At 34.1% G+C, this 22,333-nt stretch overlaps 3 protein-coding genes and 1 non-coding gene across 10 annotated transcripts in view; 2 read left to right on the plus strand and 2 right to left on the minus strand.

Annotated features, from left to right (window-relative positions):
- Positions 1–22,333, minus strand: part of LOC102626669 (uncharacterized) — a 160,017-nt gene that overhangs the window by 106,274 nt on the left and 31,410 nt on the right. The window lies entirely within an intron of this gene.
- The window catches only part of LOC102616865 (disease resistance protein RPV1-like), a 160,119-nt gene that overhangs the window by 95,911 nt on the left and 41,875 nt on the right, over positions 1–22,333 (plus strand). Inside the window, exon 3 of one of the 2 annotated variants that reach the window (XM_052436182.1) lies at positions 18,110–18,537. In XM_052436182.1, the coding sequence (XP_052292142.1) occupies positions 18,110–18,537 (428 nt within the window). The remainder of the gene's footprint in view (positions 1–18,109; positions 18,538–22,333) is intronic. The other variant, XM_052436181.1, reaches the window with a different exon arrangement.
- LOC127901646 (small nucleolar RNA R71) lies at positions 2,660–2,766 on the minus strand. Its single transcript, XR_008053890.1, has one exon. It is a non-coding gene; the product is annotated as a small nucleolar RNA R71 (small nucleolar RNA).
- The window catches only part of LOC102629947 (disease resistance-like protein CSA1), a 30,568-nt gene continuing 27,167 nt past the window's right edge, over positions 18,933–22,333 (plus strand). The window contains exon 1 of the transcript XR_008052751.1: positions 18,933–18,990. The gene's annotated coding sequence lies outside the window, so the exon portion shown is untranslated. The remainder of the gene's footprint in view (positions 18,991–22,333) is intronic.

Genomic DNA, 22,333 nt, shown 5'->3' on the forward strand with positions numbered 1-22,333 from the left:
CCTTTGACGTCATCATATTTAAACAACAACTAACGGTTTGGTGGACGGCGGATACATTTTGTCAACTTATGATGGGCTACTGATATACCCTAAAAGTGTTGTAGTAGATTTGATAACAGAGTAAACTAAGGGTATACGATTGATAATTTCCCTAATAAGAAAATACATCAAATGTGGTTATTTAACATTTATGTCCTTATAAGTCAAAACGAATAAAAGGGATTAGGCATTAGGCTTTGTAGTTTATGAAATAACTATATTGAATTGAAATATTTTTAGGATATAGTATTTATTTTCCATTCAAGCATTTTTTCATTTCGGCAAAGGTCGCAAAAATTTACTTTTTTAATTCAAATGTAAATATCTAAAAATCAGACATATGTTACAAAAAAATAAATAACTAATTTTTTTTTAAAAAGTTGAACTTCATATGTTTAAAATCAACACTAAGGAACGTGAATAAGAGCTATTAAAACAAAACAAAAAAGAATAATTTCGAAACTAATACAATTAGTTGAGAGATGAGGACCGATAAGCTAAATTCAGAGATAAAAATTAACACATCACCCTATTTGTTGCTGGTAGTTTAGAGCATTAAAGCACATAAGCCGTGTATTGAAAAGTATGGTGTTCGTGTGGAATTTTCAGCTAAAAGTCTACAAAGTAGTGGAATTAATCAATCATCGTGGAGTGCACGGTGGTTGGACAATGAGATGAAATTGAAAAATTATCACGGAACGTGAAGGAAGGTTCATGGCATCGATTTATTGTTCAGAGTCACGCACATTTGGTTCAATAATTGTTTTCATCCGAATCAAAATCTCTCTCTAATCAATTCAACTGTTGTTAGAGTGCAATTTATGCACTAGTTTTGCATTGTTTACTTCCCTTAATATCGATGTTTTGCATTTAATAATAGTGATTTACTTGTGTTTTACTTTTGTAGGTGCAATTCTATTGATTGGTGATAAAATTGAGCTATAAGATGATGTTTAAGGATGATTGTTCTCTTGGAGAAATTATGAGCGGCAGAAGAACTTTGTTGATAAGGCGTGGGCGCGTGCTGTCAACTGCGGACCTGCAGTTTTTAGTTTAACGTGTTTTGTATTTTTGGTTATTTTTGTAATTACGAATTTAATATTTCAGATATTAGGATTTTATTTTAAATAGAATTCTAAAAGAGAAGAGAGAGAAAGTATTTAAGGGAGGAATCTATTGTGAAAAAGGGGGGAATTTTGGATTGGAGAAAAAGAAAGAAACCCTAGATCTAATTTTTCTCTTCTCTCTATGAAGAGCTAAACCTATTTTTCTGGTTGAAGGATAATGAAGCTTTGATTCATCACTACTGTGAGATCTTTCTTATGCTTTAATTGTTTTATTACTTTTTGGGTATTTGTTTATTCTCTGAATTAGTTTTATGATTATGTTTGTTAATTAGGTAATTGGCCACTATTTAATTATCAACTTAATCTATTGTCAATTAAAGGATTCATCGTATGAAGAATTTAATGTTTGTGACAAATAACATAGCATAGAGTTGTGTTGTGAGAATAAACAATCTAATTTAAATGAATCATCATATGTGTTGATTAGGATTTGGGTCTCTCTGGTTTTTCAGGCTGTCAATTGATTAAATCCTATGATCGTATCTAGGGTTGTCTATTGATTAGGGAAATATCCAACGGTCGTACCTTGGTTATCAACTAATTAAGGAGAGATTGGCTATTAGAGGGTCTCAGTAGCTATAACCGGTCTATTCATAAGTAATAATAATATATATTTGAATCAATGATCAGTAGTCGAATCAAGCTGAGTTAATTCCTTCAACCAGAGCTTTCTCCAATTTGAATTACAACTTTAATTTGCATTCTTGTTATTTTAATTTGATTTTTATTATTGTCAACAATTCCCCCATTTTACGTTTTACGTTTCAAAAGGATTTAAATAATTACCGATCTCTGTGGACACGACCCTGCTCAATCACTATACACAATTTATTTAGAGTAGGAATTTATTTTTGTTGGCTTCGACACCCATCAAATTTTGGCGCCGTTGCCGGGGATTGGTGTCATTTATTTAATCCTTTTTACGTTTTACTTGGTGTATGGTTCGTTCTTCTCGTACAGGTACACTTTCGTTTGATCCTGAAATTGAGAAAACAGCTCGCCAGCTGAGACAGCAGACTAAGCAAGCTAAGCAACGATCCTCGTCGCCTTTGCTTTTTGAAACAGATACGGTGCCTAATTTAGTTGAATCATCTAGCGATTCGGAAGAACAAGTGATGGATAGACCTGCACCTGTAGAAAGAACTCTTAGAGAGTTAGCTGAACCAGACTTGAATCAGCAACCACTCTGCATTCAATATGTAGATTTGGAGGTAAATTTTGAATTAAAGTCTGGTCTTATTCATTTATTACCCAAGTTTCATGGTTTTGCAGGTGAAGATCCTCATAAACATCTTAAGGAGTTTCATGTTGTGTGTTCAAGTATGAGACCACAAGGCGTGACTGAAGAGCAGATTAAGCTGCGTGCTTTTCCGTTCTCTGTAGATGGGCTAGCTAAAGACTGGTTGTATTACTTGCCTCCTGGATCGATTACAACGTGGAATTGTTTGAAGAAGCAGTTCCTCGAGAAGTACTTTCCTGCTTCAAGAGCTGCCAACATCAGAAAAGATATTTGTGGGATCAGACAACTTCCTGGGGAGACTTTGTATGAGTATTGGGAGTGATTCAAACAATTGTGTGCCAGTTGTCCTCAGCATCAGATTTCTGATCAACTTCTTATTCAATATTTTTGCGAAGGACTGTCATTGATGGATAGGAGTATGATAGATGCTGCTAGTGGAGGCGTGTTAGTGAACAAGACCCCTACTCAAGCAAGGGAGTTGATATCAAATATGGCTGCCAACGCACAACAATTTGGCAGCAGGCAAGATCCTACTTCAAGGAAGGTGAATGAGGTAAATATTTCTTCTGTTGAACAACGTTTAGATAAACTTACTTCTCTTGTGAAAAAGTTTGTTGTAGGCAATGTGCAACAGGTGAAGACTTGTGGCATTTGTTACAATATGGGTCTAGGGATGGCAATGGGCACCGCCCGCAGCGGGTTTGCCATTACCAAACCCAAACCCGCACAAAATTTAAATTACCAAACCCACCCGCAACCCGCAGCGGGTTTTAATTTTTTTACAAAAACCCACCCGCAGCGGGTTTTAACAATTACCAAACCCGCAATGGTATCCGGCGGATTTTTTGCGGGTTTCCGTATTTAAAATCACAAATGTTTAATATATAAATTTATAATAATAACCTCCAATTCCATATAACATACTCAATTTTATATTTAAATAATGTAAATGAAAAATTAAAATTTCCACATCAATTCAACACAAATTCTCAAATTTAAGTATAAATTACACAAATCCATTTAAAAAACGCAAACTAGTATCTAAAAATAATAATTACATTTCATATTATCATTTAAAACAAGCTCCAAGAGAAGATATTCATTTCATTCACCACCATAAGCACCCATCCAACACAATGCCTATAATAATAATTAAGATTAATATTTTCAAATACTAATTCGAAGGAAAATGCCTTTAGTTTTCTTTAGATTATGACTTTAGAATAGGATATAGGCCACATACACACATACACAACTTTGAGCCTTTGGCTATTTGGTAATTTAATTAATGACATTATTTTCTTTATACATTTTTAGATTAAAATTAAACTAAAAATATTTGAAAAAAATATTGCGGGTTTGGTGGATATCCATGCGGGTATCCACCGGATATAAGGTTAATACCAAACCCACCCGCATCCATGTGCGGGTTTTAATTTATAATACTAAACCCGCCCGCAACGGATAAAATTACCCGCAACGGGCGGGTTTTGGCGGGTGGGTTTGGGCGGGTTTGCGGGTTTGCGGGTACAATTGCCATCCCTATATGGGTCATTCAACTGATATGTGTCCTACACTTCAAGAAGAACCCGTTGAACAAGCCAATGTAGTTGGAGGATTTTCAGGCATGCCTCAAAGGAGGTATGATCCTTATGCACAAACATACAATCCGGGATGGAAGGATCATCCCAACTTCAGCTATGGAGTTAGGCCGTCAGGATTCCCAGAACAGTATCCGCCAAGACAACCAGCACCTCTACAGTCAACCTCCAAGTCAGGTATATCTCTTGAAGAAATTGTTAAATCGTTTGCGACTAATACTCAACAATTTCAGCAGGCAACTACAGCAAGCATTCAGAACTTGGAGAACCAAATGAGTCAATTGGCGACTACAGTTAGCCGTCTGGAGTCTCAAGTATTAGGGAGATTGCCTTCACAATCTGAGGTGAATCCAAAGCAAAACGTTAGTGCTGTCATCCTTAGAAGTGGGAAGGAGTTGCAAGAGCCTAGTAAGAAAGTGACAGAGCATGTAGAAGATGAGCTTGAGAAGAATGAATTGATGCCTCAATCTCAAGATGCACAACCCACCAGAGCGAAACCCCTACCTATTGTGATACCTCCTCCTTTTCCAAGCCGATTTGCAAAATCCAAGAAGGAGGAACAAGAGAAAGACATCCTTGAGACATTTCGCAAGGTTGAGGTAAATATTCCTTTATTAGATGCTATAAAACAAATACCTCGATATGCTAAAGTCCTTAAGGAACTGTGCACCTCCAAGAGAAAATTAAGAGGAGATGAAAAAGTTCACATGGGGGAGAATGTTTCAGCAGTTCTCCAAAAGAAACTACCTCCTAAGTGCGAGGATCCAGGTATGTTTACTATCCCTTGCAAAATTGGTAATGTCAAAGTTGAAAAGGCTATGTTAGATCTAGGAGCTTCTATTAATGTCATGCCTCGTTCCATTTATTCATTTTTGAATGTTGGTCCATTAAAAGAAACTGGCGTGATAATTCAACTAGCTGATAGGTCTAATGCATATCCTGATGGGGTATTAGAAGATGTCCTAGTACAAGTTAATGAGTTGGTTTTTCCTGCTGATTTTTATGTACTTGATATGGAAGAGGATAACTTCTCTAATTCTGTCCCAATTTTGCTAGGAAGACCTTTTCTTAAGACTGCTAGGACTAAAATGGATGTACATAAAGGGATTCTCACTATGGAGTTTGATGGAGAGGTTATAGAATTCAATATGAATGATGCCATAAAATATCCTAGTGAGGAACATTCGGTATTTTCTGTGGATGTTATTAACCCTATAGTGCAGGAAGTTATTTACAAGGAAAAAACGAAGACATTTCATGATAGAATGATTTTGAGAAATGAGTTCTCTGTTGGTCAAAAAGTTCTTCTTTTTCATTCTAAGCTTAAACTTTTTCCGGGTAAATTACGTTCTTGCTGGGTTGGACCTTTTATTGTTACTAATGTTTTTCATGATGGTATTGAGATTCGGAGTCCGACCTCTGACAAAGTTTTTAAGGTTAATGGTCATCGCTTAAAACCTTTTTATGAAGGTTTTTCGGTGAATATTGTGGAGGATGTGGCTCTCGAGAGTCCTAATTATGGAGATTGATGCATAAATGTGTCTAGCCAAAGACATAAAACAAAGGCGCTTTTTGGGAGGCAACCCAAATGATTTATTTATTTTAGTTTTGTTATATCTTCTTTTAATTTTGATTCATATTTTTTTAAATAATGTGTTTGCTTATTTTGGTCAGAAGAAAATTTTTGATAAGGCGTGCCCACGTCTTAACTAATAAGTACTTCTGTGATTTTTAAAGTAAAATGGTTTTAAGGCGTGCCCACGTGCTTATTAGAAAAGTACTTCTGAAATTTTTAGTGTCTCAAGTGATTCATCACTAAAAAAAAAAAAAAAAAAATTTGTTTTCTTTCGCAGCAACAGCCGCTCTAGCCTTCACCGAGCAGCCCGTGCGTAACTATCTCACCATTTCCGCCATGCCCATAGACGTTATGAGGATCAAAGCTCACAATTCAGGGAAGTTTTTGCCTTTAATCTTTTATCCTTACGATTTAATTTTTATGTGAGCTTTGATTATCTTACATTGGGGACAATGTAAGTTCTTGGTGTGGGGGAGGGATTTTTGCATTATTGATGTCTGGAATTATTATTTTCACTCTGCTCATCTATTTTCACTCTACTCATCCTTAAATGATTTTGGAGTTAGTATGCTTCATATATTATTAATTTTCTTTTCCTTTCTCTCTCACTACTCTTTTCCCATCTAGCTCAAATTATTTACATCTATTTTTTTTTCTCTATCATACTCTTTCATCACTCACATTTTATCTTTCATTTTTTTAATACATACATCTTTCTCGCTTATTATCCTTTTTACCTTTCTTTTTATATCTCACTCATACCTTCTTCTCATTCTACACCACTATTGATGGTTGATTCATTTGAAGAGTGTACATGATTTGATGGCAAATTTACCAACTTTGTGAAGATTTGAGCCTATGAGCAACCACTTTGCTCTAATTATTTTTGTTATGTGAATATCAATCCTAGTTTGTTTATTCTAGAACTTGCTTTGTTATGCATGTTGAAGCCACATTACGGGATTTTATGCATTAAAATGATAAGGGCAAACCATTTACCATTTTTCTATTCTCGCATTTTCCTTTTTCTCTACCCGAAGACCTTTATTTGCTACCTTTGTTTGAGCCTTAACCATTACCCATCTAATTCTCTCCGTCTACTTAACCATTTTTCTTCTTTTTGAGCCTCAATTTAAGGAGATTTTTGGACTCATTGTGTGGATATATTTTGTTGCTTTTTCTACCTTGTATTAAAGTTTCTCAATTAGATCAACAAGCATTATGCTTGAATTAAATTGTGCAAGGTTCGTTTCTTTTGTTTGATTTAAAAAAAAAACAAAAAAACAAAAAACAAAAAAACAAAAAAAAGGAAAAAGAAAAAAAAGAGAAAAAAGAAAAAAAAAATCGAAAAAAAAAAGTTTACATTCTTGGTGACTTGAGTAGAAATAAGCATTTTGATATCATAAGTTCATTCAATGAGTTCATTCTTCTCGTTTTGATCTCTTTTTCTTTCGTAAACCTTTCTTTTTCATTTAACCTAATTACAAACCTTTTAAGACCCTTAGATTTTTGCATTTTATTCATGTTTTGTGGATTGAGATGTGATATATGAGCAAGCTTATGGTAATTGCATTCTTTGATTTGATTTGAGTGCATAAATGATACCCTAAACACTTTGAGTGCATGGAGTGAAGTTATTGAGAGGGCTATTAAATCTTGTTGCACTTGAATTTTGAATGGATCTTCTTGGTGGTTGAATGTTCTTATTCTATCTTATAAAATTCTATGATTTAAAATCCTTGTCTCTTGAATGTTGATCGACTTAATTTCTTGAGGTATGCTTGCTTAAAATTGTTTTTGGATGAGTTGAGATGAGAATTGAGTGGAGATTTGAGATTAATCTTGAGTTATATGCTTGAGGACAAGCATCATCTTGGTGTGGGGGAATTTGTTAGAGTGCAATTTATGCACTAGTTTTGCATTGTTTACTTCCCTTAATATCGATGTTTTGCATTTAATAATAGTGATTTACTTGTGTTTTACTTTTGTAGGTGCAATTCTATTGATTGGTGATAAAATTGAGCTATAAGATGATGTTTAAGGATGATTGTTCTCTTGGAGAAATTATGAGCGGCAGAAGAACTTTGTTGATAAGGCGTGGGCGCGTGCTGTCAACTGCGGACCTGCAGTTTTTAGTTTAACGTGTTTTGTATTTTTGGTTATTTTTGTAATTACGAATTTAATATTTCAGATATTAGGATTTTATTTTAAATAAAATTCTAAAAGAGAAGAGAGAGAAAGTATTTAAGGGAGGAATCTATTGTGAAAAAGGGGGGAATTTTGGATTGGAGAAAAAGAAAGAAACCCTAGATCTAATTTTTCTCTTCTCTCTATGAAGAGCTAAACCTATTTTTCTGGTTGAAGGATAACGAAGCTTTGATTCATCACTACTGTGAGATCTTTCTTATGCTTTAATTGTTTTATTACTTTTTGGGTATTTGTTTATTCTCTGAATTAGTTTTATGATTATGTTTGTTAATTAGGTAATTGGCCACTATTTAATTATCAACTTAATCTATTGTCAATTAAAGGATTCATCGTATGAAGAATTTAATGTTTGTGACAAATAACATAGCAGAGAGTTGTGTTGTGAGAATAAACAATCTAATTTAAATGAATCATCATATGTGTTGATTAGGATTTGGGTCTCTCTGGTTTTTCAGGCTGTCAATTGATTAAATCCTATGATCGTATCTAGGGTTGTCTATTGATTAGGGAAATATCCAACGGTCGTACCTTGGTTATCAACTAATTAAGGAGAGATTGGCTATTAGAGGGTCTCAGTAGCTATAACCGGTCTATTCATAAGTAATAATAATATATATTTGAATCAATGATCAGTAGTCGAATCAAGCTGAGTTAATTCCTTCAACCAGAGCTTTCTCCAATTTGAATTACAACTTTAATTTGCATTCTTGTTATTTTAATTTGATTTTTATTATTGTCAACAATTCCCCCATTTTACGTTTTACGTTTCAAAAGGATTTAAATAATTACCGATCTCTGTGGACACGACCCTGCTCAATCACTATACACAATTTATTTAGAGTAGGAATTTATTTTTGTTGGCTTCGACACCCATCAACTGTTTCTGTTGATTATGGGTTCTTCTTATCGAAACAACAAGAAGTATGATGTTTTTGTTAGTTTCAGAGGAGAGGACACCCGCGACAACTTTACTAGCCATCTCTGTTCTGCTCTATGTCGACAAAATATCCAAACTTTCATTGATGACCAACTTAACAGAGGAGATGAAATTTCGGAGTCACTTGTGAATGCAATTGAAGCATCAGCCGTTTCAGTTATCGTCTTCTCAGAAGGGTATGCATCTTCCAGATGGTGTCTCCATGAACTTGTAAAGATCCTCGAGTGCAAGAAAGATTATGCACAGATTGTGATTCCGGTTTTCTATCGGGTTGATCCATCAGACGTGAGAAACCAAACTGGGAGTTTTGGGGATTCATTTTCGAAGCTCGAAGAAAGATCAAAGGAGAATACTGAGAAGCTGCAGAGTTGGAGGAATGCTTTAAAGGAAGCAGCTAGTTTGTCTGGCTTTCATTCTCTTAACATGAGGTGAAAAGTTACCTATAATTTCTCATACTAATATTTAACATTAAATAAAATTCACGCAACACTCTTAGTTAAATTTCCGGATGCTAAACTACAATTTAAAAAAATTTTAAGCATCAGATTCTAGACTTCCTGACTTCCCCACTTTTGTGCTCTCATAATTATAAAATAATTTAGACAGAATTAATAATAAAAGCTCGAGAATTCTACAATATATATCTAACAAAATTAGTTGTGGTCTGTCGTTTTTTAAGCAATTTCAACCTCTCACTCATATGCCACCATTAGAAACAAAAAAAAAAAAAAACTCACACATATTCCTGTAATTTAAGAGTTATTAATATACTGGGAGATTGTAGACCAATGATGGTATATATTAATTTCAATAGGAAAATTGACAATCTCCCTTATTTCATATTTAATGCAAATTCCTCCTATTAATTTGAAGTTACTGCGGCTAATTTTATGTATTTGCTAGGCGTGAGTCGGAACTTATAAATGAAGTTGTTAATCACATTTTGAAGAGATTGGATGAAGTGTTTCAGCTGCGTGATAACAAAAACCAGCTGGTTGGAGTGGAATCAACAGTTGAGGAAATTGAATCTCTATTAGGTGTTGAGTCGAAAGATGTTTGGGCTTTAGGGATTTGGGGCATTGGTGGTATAGGCAAAACAACAATCGCCAGAGCTATTTTCGACAAAATCTCGGGTGATTTTGAAGGCACTTGTTTCCTCGAAAATGTTAGAGTAGAGTCACAAAGGCCAGGAGGATTAGCTTGGTTGCGACAAAAACTTCTTTTAAATTTATTGAAGGATGAAAATGTGATTCCTGATATTGACCTCAATTTTAGAAGGCTCAGCCGCATAAAGATTCTGATTGTTTTTGATGATGTGACTTGCTTCACCCAATTAGAATCCTTAATAGGAAGTCTTGATTGGTTGACGCCTGTGAGTCGAATCATAATTACCACCAGAAATAAACAAGTGCTTAGAAACTGGGAGGTGCGGAAAATATATGAGGTGGAGGCATTAGAATATCATCATGCTCTTGAGCTGTTTAGTCGACATGCCTTCAAACGAAACCATCCTGATGTTGGTTACGAGAAACTTTCAAGCAACGTAATGAAATATGCTCAAGGAGTTCCTTTGGCTCTTAAAGTTTTGGGTTGCTTTCTATATAAAAGGGAAAAAGAAGTCTGGGAAAGTGCAATAAATAAATTGCAAAGAATCCTCCATCCAAGTATTCGAGAGGTATTAAAAATAAGTTATGATGGTTTGGACGATAAAGAGAAAAATATTTTCCTTGATGTTGCTTGTTTCTTTCGAGGCGAGGGTGTAAACCTGGTAATGAAATTCTTTGATGCAAGCGGCTTCTACCCAGAAATAGGAATAAATGTTCTTGTTGACAAATCTCTCATAGCTATTGATTCATACAACAAGATAACAATGCATGATTTACTACAAGAATTGGGTCGGGAAATTGTTCGACAAGAATCAATTAATCCTGAAAACCGCGGTAGGCTGTGGCATCATGAGGATACCTATGAAGTTGTTACATATAATACGGTAAGCATTTTGTTGTGGATTATTATTTTGGAATATTATATCATTTACAAACTTGATATGAATATATATATTCACGCTCGAACTGATGAGTCTTGGAATTAATAGAAGTGTGACAATGATTAGAAAATAAACAATAATGGTTTTTTTTTTTTTTGATTACATGAGACTATTGCTCAAATTACAACTCATATTACATGAGACTATAACTGATATTTACAAATTAGACTATTATTGGGGCCAACTTACATCAATGTTAATGGAGCGCTGCCTAGATTTTAACCCTCACAAATATTCGAGGGATGTCTACTCCTCACACTTGGGTAAGGAAAAATACTGCCTTCACTCAAATTTAATTGAGGAAGAAAATACCCCCACAATACATTTGTGGGGGTTCGAACTGTTGCCCTCCAACTTGGAGGGCAGCAGCCCTGACCACTCTGCCAAAGGCTGAGTAACAATAATGGTTAAATGGTGTAACAATAAATTATAAATGCCAGGACAACTTGTGTGATCGTTTGTAAGCATAATTTATATGTCAACTTGTATACTATACATAAAGAATTTTTATGTTAAATATTACGTGTATTATTATGTTGCTTTGTGCATTGGCAATTAATAGTTTAGCTGCCTAGCAATAGCCATAAACATGAATTATTGAAATTCGATTCGTGTAATGGCAGAGAGCCCCACTCCAATCCCACCTCAACTCTACACGAGAATAAATAAAAGTTGAATTAATAACTAAGCTACCTCTAATCGTGAATTAATGACAAACTTGCCCCAAAAATTTGTCTTGGTTGGGTTAAGGTGTGATTCATTGGTAGAATATAAATATCATTTTTCATTTGATTTTAATTTTATTTTTTTTTAATTGAATTTTAGGGGACAGAAAAAATTGAGGGCATTTGTTTGGATATGTCAAAAGCAAAAGATATCCATCTAAATCCCAAAACTTTCACAAAGATGTGTAAGTTGAGATTTTTAAAATTCTATAGCTCATCATTTAATGGAGAGAACAAATGTAAGGTGTCTTATTTGCAAGACCCCGCATTTGCTGAAGTGAAGTATTTTCACTGGCATGGATACCCATTGAAGTCATTGCCTTCAAACCTTAGTGCAGAGAAGCTTGTGTTTCTTGAAGTGCCTGACAATAACATTGAACAACTTGGGGATTGTGTGAAGGTATGCATATCTTATTATACATGTGCAATCTTTCAATAACAACATTAATTTATTATACGTGGAGCAGCATTATAGTAAGTTAAACCGGATAATCCATGCTGCCTGCAATAAGCTAATTGCCAAAACTCCAAATCCCACGTTGATGCCACGTCTGAACAAGCTAGTTTTCTTGAATCTAAGAGGTAGCAAAAGCCTGAAAAGTCTTCCATCTGAAATATTTAACTTGGAATTTCTTACCAAACTTGATCTTTCGGGCTGCTCAAAATTGAAAAGGCTTCCAGAGATCTCATCAGGTAATATAAGCTGGTTACTTTTAAGGGGGAGTGCAATTGAAGAACTGCCCTCATCAATTGAGCGTCAACTTAGGCTTTCGTGGTTGGACCTTACAGATTGTAAAATGTTTAAGAGTCTCCCAAGCAGCCTATGTAAGTTGAAATCTCTTGGAGTTCTTGATCTCCATGGTTGCTCAAATCTTCGGAGATTGCCCGAATGTCTTGGCCAGTTATCCTCGCCAATATTATTGAATCTGGCGGAAACCAATATCGAGAGAATACCAAAAAGCATTATCCAACTTTTCATGTTGCGATACCTCCTCTTAAATTGTTCTGAGGGGCATGAATCCATACCAAAGCGTCCATTCCTTGTACGATGGTTAGATGGCGATCGTTGCCCGGCACTGCAACCATTGATAGGTTTATTCTCTAAGTTCTGAATCTTATAGGTAGTCTTTTTTTTTACCAGAGCAATAATTTGAAATTGCAAGGTAATTCTACTGCAGGAATTATTGAAGATGCCATGAGAATTGAGCATATGGGCCATGTGGTAGCTGCCCGTTGGAAACAAGTACGGGAAAAGGTGTGTCTTAACTCTCTCTCCTTACAATTTATAGTCTTTTTTTTTTTGGTTTAAAATTATGATTTTTTTGGTACAGAGAGGTTTTCCCGTGGAAAAAATTCATGTCGTACTAGCTAGGAATGAAATTCCAAGGTGGTTTAATTTTCAAAGTGTGGGATCTTTCATAACGTTGGAGATGCCCCCAGATTTCTTCAATAACAACAGAGTATTGGGCTTTGCATTTAGTGCTATTTTAGCATTTTCAGACCGTCATGTAGATTGCGGCAGATGGTTTTCATTTTCTTGTGAGCTAAAAGTGAAAACCACCAAAGATTGTGATCTGCATGACAAACGGTTATTTCAGAGCAGAGTTAATTATGTAGAATCAGATCACTTACATTTTGGGTACTATCTGTTCTGTGAAGAGGATTTTAATGGTTTTTGGAAAAGCAATTCCATTCCTGAGGCCGTCCACTTTAATGTTTTGCCGCCTTTGAAGTGTGAGTGCTGCGGGGTGAAAAAATGTGGGATCCATTTAGTTTGCTTCCCAGACTCTACGAATTCAATGGAAGATCCAAGCACATGTTTCAACTATAACGAAGAAGACTGAGATTTTCATGAATGTATTGTTATTGCTTTCCTTTTTCTAATCACTATTAATAATAGGAGAAAATGTCAAAATCGGTTCTTGGGACAAAACATTCATGTAATAACTTTCGAGGGATCTGGTGCATGTGACACAGATTCACACTAGAGCATTGAACTTTACCTTATTAGATGAAGAGTATGTTGTGTTGTATGAAAAGCACATGATGTATATTGTAAAATTAAAATTATTGGCCTATTTCCTGCTTTGCACACGAAACCCATGACGATTTTGTTATTGAGCTTTGTAACCCAAAACACATTTGCTTAGTTAGGGGAGTACGTGACTTATAAACCAGGACGCGCAGCAAGTTCTTATTGGTGGAGCTATGTTGTGGGCCCATATCTCTATCAATGAAAATATGTCACTCACCCCGTTGGCGCACTGTATCAACTCTCATGTACATAACACAATCACATTTGAAAATTTTCTACTTTCTTAAATCTAAATTGTTGTATATGGGAAAGTTTCATCATGTGGAAGCAAAAGCCATAAAGAGGGAACAGTTAAAACACCATCAAATCTTATATATTTTAAGAAATATATTTGTATACTGATTTAAAAAAAAAAAAAAAGAAAGAACAGGATTGACTGAACTCATTTGTGTTGTGAATCCATTTGCTTAAACATGTATGCACTTTTTCAAGTATCTATAACAATTCCATTATCGGAATGGTGCATTTGATTCCATAGTTAACATGGTATCGTCATATGGCTAGAATTTACATTTAAAAAACTGACCTGTAAGGAAAGGATTAAAGATGCCCGTGAACTTATATTTCTATTGAGATTATTTTATTTTTTCCATGTGAAAAATTGAATCCTATTAACATGAGCAATGTAAATTACTAAATCACCGTTCTCTATTCTTTAGATTGCTGTATCTTTTTCATGTAAAAAATTGAATCCTTTCATTCACATATCATTAACATGAGCAATATAGATTGTGCTGAATTTGACTTTTTGAAGCAAGTTAGACTTTTTATTGAATAATTTGGTACATTTCTTGAATCAATTTGGAGCTTCTGCAACACGTCAGGGATTAGTATCTCCTACATTCCTTTCGGTGCCAAAAGATATTCAAGCAGTTGAATAAGAATTGATATATACAATGTAAATACTAGAATTGTTTGTCATTTTACAATAGGAATGATATATAATGCTTATCAAAACTTGTTGATAAGAAAGTAAATTCCTCAGCAATGAGATGGTTCAGCCAACCAATTAAGGAAGCAGCTTTTCATGGACCAACTCAGGCTTGTCGTCATGGGGGCAATGTCCTACTCCTTCCAATACAATTAGCTTCACATTTGAGAGTTTAGAGGGCAGAGATGAGAAGTATTTACCAACAGGTCCATCGAGGGGTGTGAATGGATCCTTATCACCCCATAAAACTAGTACAGGTATAGAGATTGATGGCATCAATTGAACTGGGTTCAGCCCTGATGGGCCTGTCACGATCAAAACAAATGCATCAAGTGCCCCTTCATCAGTGGCGGCTTCTCGTATGATCTGTAGTTTTGATGTCAATTCATGAATTATGAGTGGCCATTTCTGTAAGAAATTTAAATGGCACATAGGTGCAGAATATTAATGCCTACTAGCGTTTCATCCACAGATTCATTATTTGCATAGACAGTAAATTGCTCCTCAGTCTTTACCAGCAGCACCAATATATACACATCATAGTGTTTTTTAGTTTTGACTCTAGTGTTTTAGGATAATGAACAATGGACTGAATACAGACGAGAAAATTCGCATGTTATATAACACAATTAAAATAAAATATCATTTGTCATACATTTTATTCATTAAAAACATAGTAAAAAAAATTTCAAAAATTCAGTGGCGGCAAACGTCCTCTCTGGAATCTTTGTGGGCAACACGTACGTGGTGTCTTCACTAAGTGTTGAATCTTTAGCTTCAAAAGAAAGAAACAAAAAAAGGGTAGGGATATTTCCATCCCATTATTTTTGTAAATTCACACCACTTTACAACATAATTATAATGAATTCACAATATTTTAAAAAATACAAATTAATAAAAACTTTGTATAGTTAATCAATTAAATCCTTCTATTACCTTTCTTCTTAGATTTCTTTGACTCTATTTGATCATAAACTCTTATATAAATTTTATTTTTCTATTTTATTATTATGATATAAAACGAACAAACTGCCTAACAAACATGAGTTATTGTATCTAATAATTTATGTATTTAATTATGTGAACTAATATTTTTAAATGAAATCTAATTATTATTTTCACTACCTTACAAATAAATGATATAAATTTGACAAGCTAATTAATAATTTACATGAGTATTGTGCCATAAAGACATTATGTTTGTTTAATTAATGTTTTATAATCATACTAATAAAGTAGTATTAAAAATAATGAATTTGGTATAAAATTAGAAAATATTGAAGTTAAAGAATTAGTTTTACCTTATAAGGATAAAATAATCAATTTAGACTTATGTCAAAGCAATCTTTATGATCAAACATAATAAAAAAAATGGGTAATTTTTACTTTCCTCCCTTGAGCTTTGGGCCTTTTGCACTTAGATGGCCAAGATCCATTCATTAGTAAAGACCCCCCTACGGAATGCAAACTGGTATATCTCATATGGTTAGTTATAGGCAATTTAGTAATTTAATTTGACAAGCATAACTTTTACACATTTTGATTGACATGAGCACAGTGAATTGTCAAATCATTGTGAAAAAATAGTGTCTTGTGATCATTCATATAAAAAAATTATATATTTAATAGGCCCGAAATATGTATGAAGGTATAAACAATTTTTTTAGTCTTAATGATAGTTATACAAAGCTGAAAAACTGAAGTTTAAAACACTTAATGATCATTGTTTTTAATTGCATAATGTAATATTATCAGTTTATTAGAATTATCCTTTTATTTGTTGAATGTAATTGTAAATAACCCAATTTTAAGGGGTATAATGGTAATATTATGGTTGTTATAGTTTTCGCACGAAATGTATAGCGTGTGAAAGTTCTTGAAAATCCAACTAGGGGTATTTCAGTCTTTTTGAATTCAACTAACAGTCAAACACAAAATTAATTGACGGTAGCGGGGTCTTTACTAATAAATGGATCTTGGACATCTAAGTGCAAAAGACACAAAGCTCAGGGGAGGAAAGTAAAAATTACCCTAAAAAAAATTGAAGTCACAAAAAGTAAATTAAGATAGATTTGTTAATTTGTTCTCCAAAGTTCTTTTTTATTTAATTTTTAAAAAAATAATGTGTACTTTTTGTAATTATTTTTTAAAAATGGGGTGGATTTGGAGATATCATTAGCCAACAAAAAATTTAGTAAGGGTTAATTTGATAATTGCCCATAAAAAGAAGGCATATGTGCAGGTGGTGGTAGGGAAGCCTTTTTCGAATCTAAAATTACATGTAAGAATCTATTATAAAAAAGATAAATGTGTAATAGGATGTGGATAGAAAAATTGATCTTCATTTGGGGATTCTTGATCTTCAATTCTTCACTCCACTAAAATTTATCAGAGAATGAGGTGAAAAACATGGGCCAAAATTATTAACATATAAAAAAATTTAAATTATTAAAAATAATAACTAAAAAAATACATATTTGTTAAGAATTTTGAAATTATTTTCCTTTGAGTAATGACACTATAATTCAAAAGACGCTTTTTGAATTAAATCAGATTTTTTATTCAAAACGAACAAAGGGATTATATTTTACAATTTAGGAAATAACTATATTTAATAGAGATAATTTTGGGACATAGCATTTACTTTCTATTGAGAAATTTTCATATATTAGACAAAAGTTACAAAAGTTTACTTAAAAAAAAAAAAAATTAGAGTTCACACGTTTAACAAATAACCCGAAGGAATATGAATAAGAATTATTAAAACAAAAATGATAAATAAGGATAATTTTAAAATTAAATGCAATTAATGGAGAGATGATGACTGATAAGAAAAATTGGGGGGCAAAAATTAAAATATCAACCTACTACTAATGGTTGATAGTCATGACCCACTTAATTTGAGAATTAAAAGGACCAAAGCCATGTGTTGAAAACTATGGTGTTCATGGGGAAATTTCAGCTAAAAGTCTAAAAAGCAGTGAAATTATCGTGCAGTGCACGATGCTTGGACAATGAGATGAAATTGAAAAATTATCACGAAAACTTTAAGGAAGAGTGCCAATAGTCTTACTCATAACGCCGTGTCTAACTCAGTTCTACGAAAGCAACGGAAGAGTGCCAAAATCTCGGGTGATATAGGCAAAACAACAATCGCTAGAGCTATTTTCGACAAAATCTCGGGTGATTTTGAAGGTTCTTGCTTCCTTGGAAATGTTAGCTTGCTTGCGACAAAAACTTCTTTCAAATTTATTGAAGGATGAAAATGCGATTCCTGGTATTGACCTCAATTTTAGAAGGCTCAGCTGCATGAAGGTTCTGATTGTTTTTGATTATGTGACTTGCTTCAGCCAATTAGAATCTATAATTGGAAGTCTTGATTGGTTGATGCCTGTGAGTCGAATCATAATAACCACCATAAATAAACAAGTGCTTAGAAATTGGGGGGTGAGGAAAATATATGAGATGGAGGCATTAGAATATCATCACGCTCTTGAGCTTTTTAGTCGACATGCCTTCAAACAAAACCATCCTGATGTTGGTTATGTGGAACTTTCAAGCAAAGTAATGAAATATGCTCAAGGTGTTCCTTTAGCTCTTAAAGTTTTGGGTTGCTTTCTGCATAAAAGGGAAAAAGAAGTCTGGGAAAGTGCAATAGATAAATTGCAAAGAATCCTCCATCCAAGTATTCTTGAGGTATTAAAAATAAGTTATGATAGTTTGGACGATAAGGAGAAAAATATTTTCCTTGATGTTGCTTGTTTCTTTCAAGGTGAGGATGTAGATCTAGTAATGAAATTTTTTAATGCAAGTGGCTTCTACCCAGAAATAGGTATGAGTGTTCTTGTTGATAAATCTCTCATTGCTATTGATTCATACAACAAGATAACAATGCATGATTTACTACAAGAATTGGGTCGGGAAATTGTTCGACAAGAATCAACTAATCCTGAAAACCGCAGTAGGCTCTGGCATCATCAAGATATCTATGAAGTTCTTACGTATAATACGGTAAGTAGTTTGTTGTGTATTATTATTTTGGAATAATGTAGTGTTTAAAAACTTGATGTGAATATATTTACATACGCTCGCACTCGTGAGTCTTAGAATTAATGGAAGAGTGGCAATGATTAGAAAAAACAATAGTGGTTAGATGACGTAGCAATAAATTATAAATGCGATAAGGAGAAAAATATTTTCCTTGATGTTGCTTGTTTCTTTCAAGGTGAGGATGTAAATCTTATAATGAAATTCCTTAATGCAAGCGGCTTCTACCCAGAAATAGGAATAAGTGTTCTCGTTGATAAGTCTCTTATTGTCATATCAAATAACAACAAGATAACTATGCATGATTTGCTACAAGAATTGGGTAGGGATATTGTCAGTCAAAAATCAAATGATCCTGGAAACCGCAGTCGGTTGTGGCATCACGAGGATATCTACGAAGTTCTTACATATAATACGGTAAGCAATTTGCTGTGGATTATTACTTTGGAATATTCTAGCATTTACAAACTTGATATGGATATATTTATATACTCTCGAATTGATGAATCTAGAATTAATAGAAGAGTGACAATGATTAGAAAAAAATAATAGTGGTTATAAATGCAGTGACAACTTGTATAATTCTTTGTAAGGATAGTTTATATTGTCAATTTGTATTGTATCCCACATGCGTAAATTTCATGTTTAGTATTACTTGTATTATTATGTTCCTTTGTGCGTTTGCAATTAAGAGTTTCACTGCCTAGCAATAACTATATAAACATGAATTACTGAAATTTGATTCGAGCAATGATAAAAAATTCCACTCCAATCCCACCTCAATTCCACACAAGAGTGAAAAAAAAGGTTGAATTAATAACTAAGTTACCCCTTGTTGTGAATCAATGGCAAACATGCCTCAAAAATTTGTCTCGGTGGGGTTGAGGTGCAATTCATTGGTGGGATATAAATATCATTTTTTATTTTCCATTTTTTTATTGATTATTTGGGGACCGAAAAAGTTAAGGGCATCTGTTTGAATATGTCTAAAGTGAAAGAGATTCACCTAAATCTCAATACATTCACAAAGATGAGGAAATTGAGATTTTTAAAATTCTATAGCTCATCATTCAATGGAGAGAATAAATGTAAGGTGTCTTATTTGCAAGACCCTAAATTTACTGAAGTGAAGTATCTCTATTAAAGTATGAGCTTTAAACTGATTTCCAGAAGATCAACTGTCATGTCCGTTTGTGTTCATTTTGGTATACGACATGTCAGCTGTAAAGCATACAAGTCTGTGTGACAAACTTGTATCGTCATCCAAAGCCTATTAAGTAATGCACGCAAATGTCACATGCTTTCACTTACTCTATACGGCATGGAAGACTGTCGTTTTGGGGGTCACTGCTTGGAAGAAATCAACACCTGTCCTCAAGGTTGTTAATGACAGTTACAACAGGCGGGAGAATTCTGGGTTTGTTAGCTAACAAACCCAGATTACAGCTGGTTGACAGGGGATCTTTGTGAAGGGCTTTAAGCTAGTATAAGTAGCCTTAAGGGTTGGGAAATCAGTAGTTGTATTGTGTGTCACTTCGTCTCTAAACTTGTAACTTGTTCTTGGTGATTGAAAAAAAGCTGCTGCTCTGTTCTTCAGTGGATGTAAGCTGTCTTCAGCTAAACCACTTATATTTGTTGTTCTTTGCTTATTGTTTCTGGGTGATTCTTTTGTGTGAATTCGATTAGCCATTTTCTAGATCATTGTTAGAGAGTTCAGCTAGGTCCTGGAGATTCTTGATTGGATACTAAATCTAATCTTGGTTCAACAATCTCCACTGGCATGGATATCCATTGAAGTCATTGCCTTCAAACATTAGTGCAGAGAAGCTTGTGTTTCTTGAAATGCCTAATAGCAGCATTGAACAACTTTGGGATGGTATGAAGGTATGTATAACTTAATAGTTTGGGATGGTATGAACATTATCAACTTTGGGATGGTATGAAAGTATCTCCACCCTTTGAAATTCTTGATCTCAGTGGTTGCTCAAATCTTCAGAGATTGCCCGAATGTCTTGGCCAGTTGTCCTCTCTAGGAACATTGCTTCTAGAGAAAACCAATATTGAGAGAATACCAGAAAGCATCATCCAAATTTCTGTGTTGACTTACCTCCGCTTAAGCTATTGTGAGAGGCTTCAATCCGTACCAAAGCTTCCATTCCTTATACGATGGTTAGATGCCGATAATTGCACATCGCTGCAATCATTATCAGGTTTATTCTCAAGTTCTGAATCTTATATGTAAGCAGTGTTTTTTTACTAGAGCAATAATTTTAAATCGGATGGTAATTCTACTGCAGGAATTGTTGAAGATGCCCTGCAGAGAATTCAGCTTATGGCAGCTGCCCGTTGGAAAGAAGTACAGGAAAAGTTGTGTTTTTAACTCTCTTCTTTCAATTTATATAATTTTGTTTTTTAAGTTATGATTTTTTTTTTTTAACAGATTGATTTTCACATGAACGGAGGTCAAATCTTACTACTCGGGAATGAAATTCCGAAGTGGTTTGAGTTTCAAAGTGTGGGATCTTTTATAACCTTGGAGATGCGATCAGATTCCTTCAATAATAACCGAGTACTACTGGGCTTTGCATTTAGTGCTATTGTAGAATTTTAATGGTTTTTGGAAATACAATTGCGTTCCTGAGGCGGTCCGCTTCTTTTATGATGATTTTGATCGTTTTCCACCTTTGGATTGCGAGTGCTGCGGGGTGAAAAAATGTGGGGTCAATTTACTTTACATCCCAGATTCTACGGATTCAATGGAAGTTCCAAGCAGATGTTTCAACTGTTACGAAGAAGACTAAGATTTTCAAGAATGTAATTTTATTTTTTCTCTTTTGCTAATCACTATCAATAATAAGAGAAAAAGCCAAGATCAGTCTTGGAACAAAACATGCATGTAATAATTTTCAAGGGACGTGGCGCATGTAACAATAGCTTGATTCTCCAGTCGTCAACTATGCCTTGTTGTTCATGCCGCCAGCATAATTCAACAGAACAAGCCCTCGAACAAGTGTTTGACTGGATTCTTATTGTAGAAAATATAGCAGGCTTATCGCAAACCATAGTTACAAGAAGGGTAATTACGTGCAAGTGTTTCTTTGCAAGCAAGTTGCGGAATATCTGATGTCCAAGAGGAAGTTAAAATAAATATACCTGAGGCGGCAATAACGCAAGCTAGGCTTCCTACAGAATTGCCTATAAGCACAGTTGGCTTCCGAACAACTTCATCCAAGAAATCCAGTATTAGTTGTTCCGATGAATCTTACTCAAGTTGACAAGGACAATAACTACAGGTCAAGCTATTGATAATATAAGTACAGGAGTTGTGATATTTGACCGGTAAAATATCTCATCAGCCTCCATGAATCACTTTATATAAATATCTATTTTATCTTTATATAAAATGATTTAAAAGAGTAAAAATTAATGATTTTTAATGTTTGAGGATGCCTACAATTATATGTACACAAAAATAAATAGTACAAAAAATAATACATTATCAATAAAAAAAATTCACTAGAAAGATGAAAATTAATTTTTGTTTTTTGTGCCTTTTGCAGTAAATTTTGTTTAATTTTTAGTACATATAGAGTTATGCTACGGAAGCGAGGAGGACAAATGTGGGGTCCATTTATTGTAACCCCAAATTCTAACTTAGGATCCAAGCGCGAGTTTCAGACTAAACCAACCCAAAGTTTGTACAAAGTCCAACCCAATGCAACTAAAATCATTCTAATTTGGTTTTAGTTTTGGTTGACTT

Source organism: Citrus sinensis, chromosome 3 (assembly GCF_022201045.2).
Source record: "Citrus sinensis cultivar Valencia sweet orange chromosome 3, DVS_A1.0, whole genome shotgun sequence".
Taxonomy (NCBI): domain Eukaryota; kingdom Viridiplantae; phylum Streptophyta; class Magnoliopsida; order Sapindales; family Rutaceae; genus Citrus; species Citrus sinensis.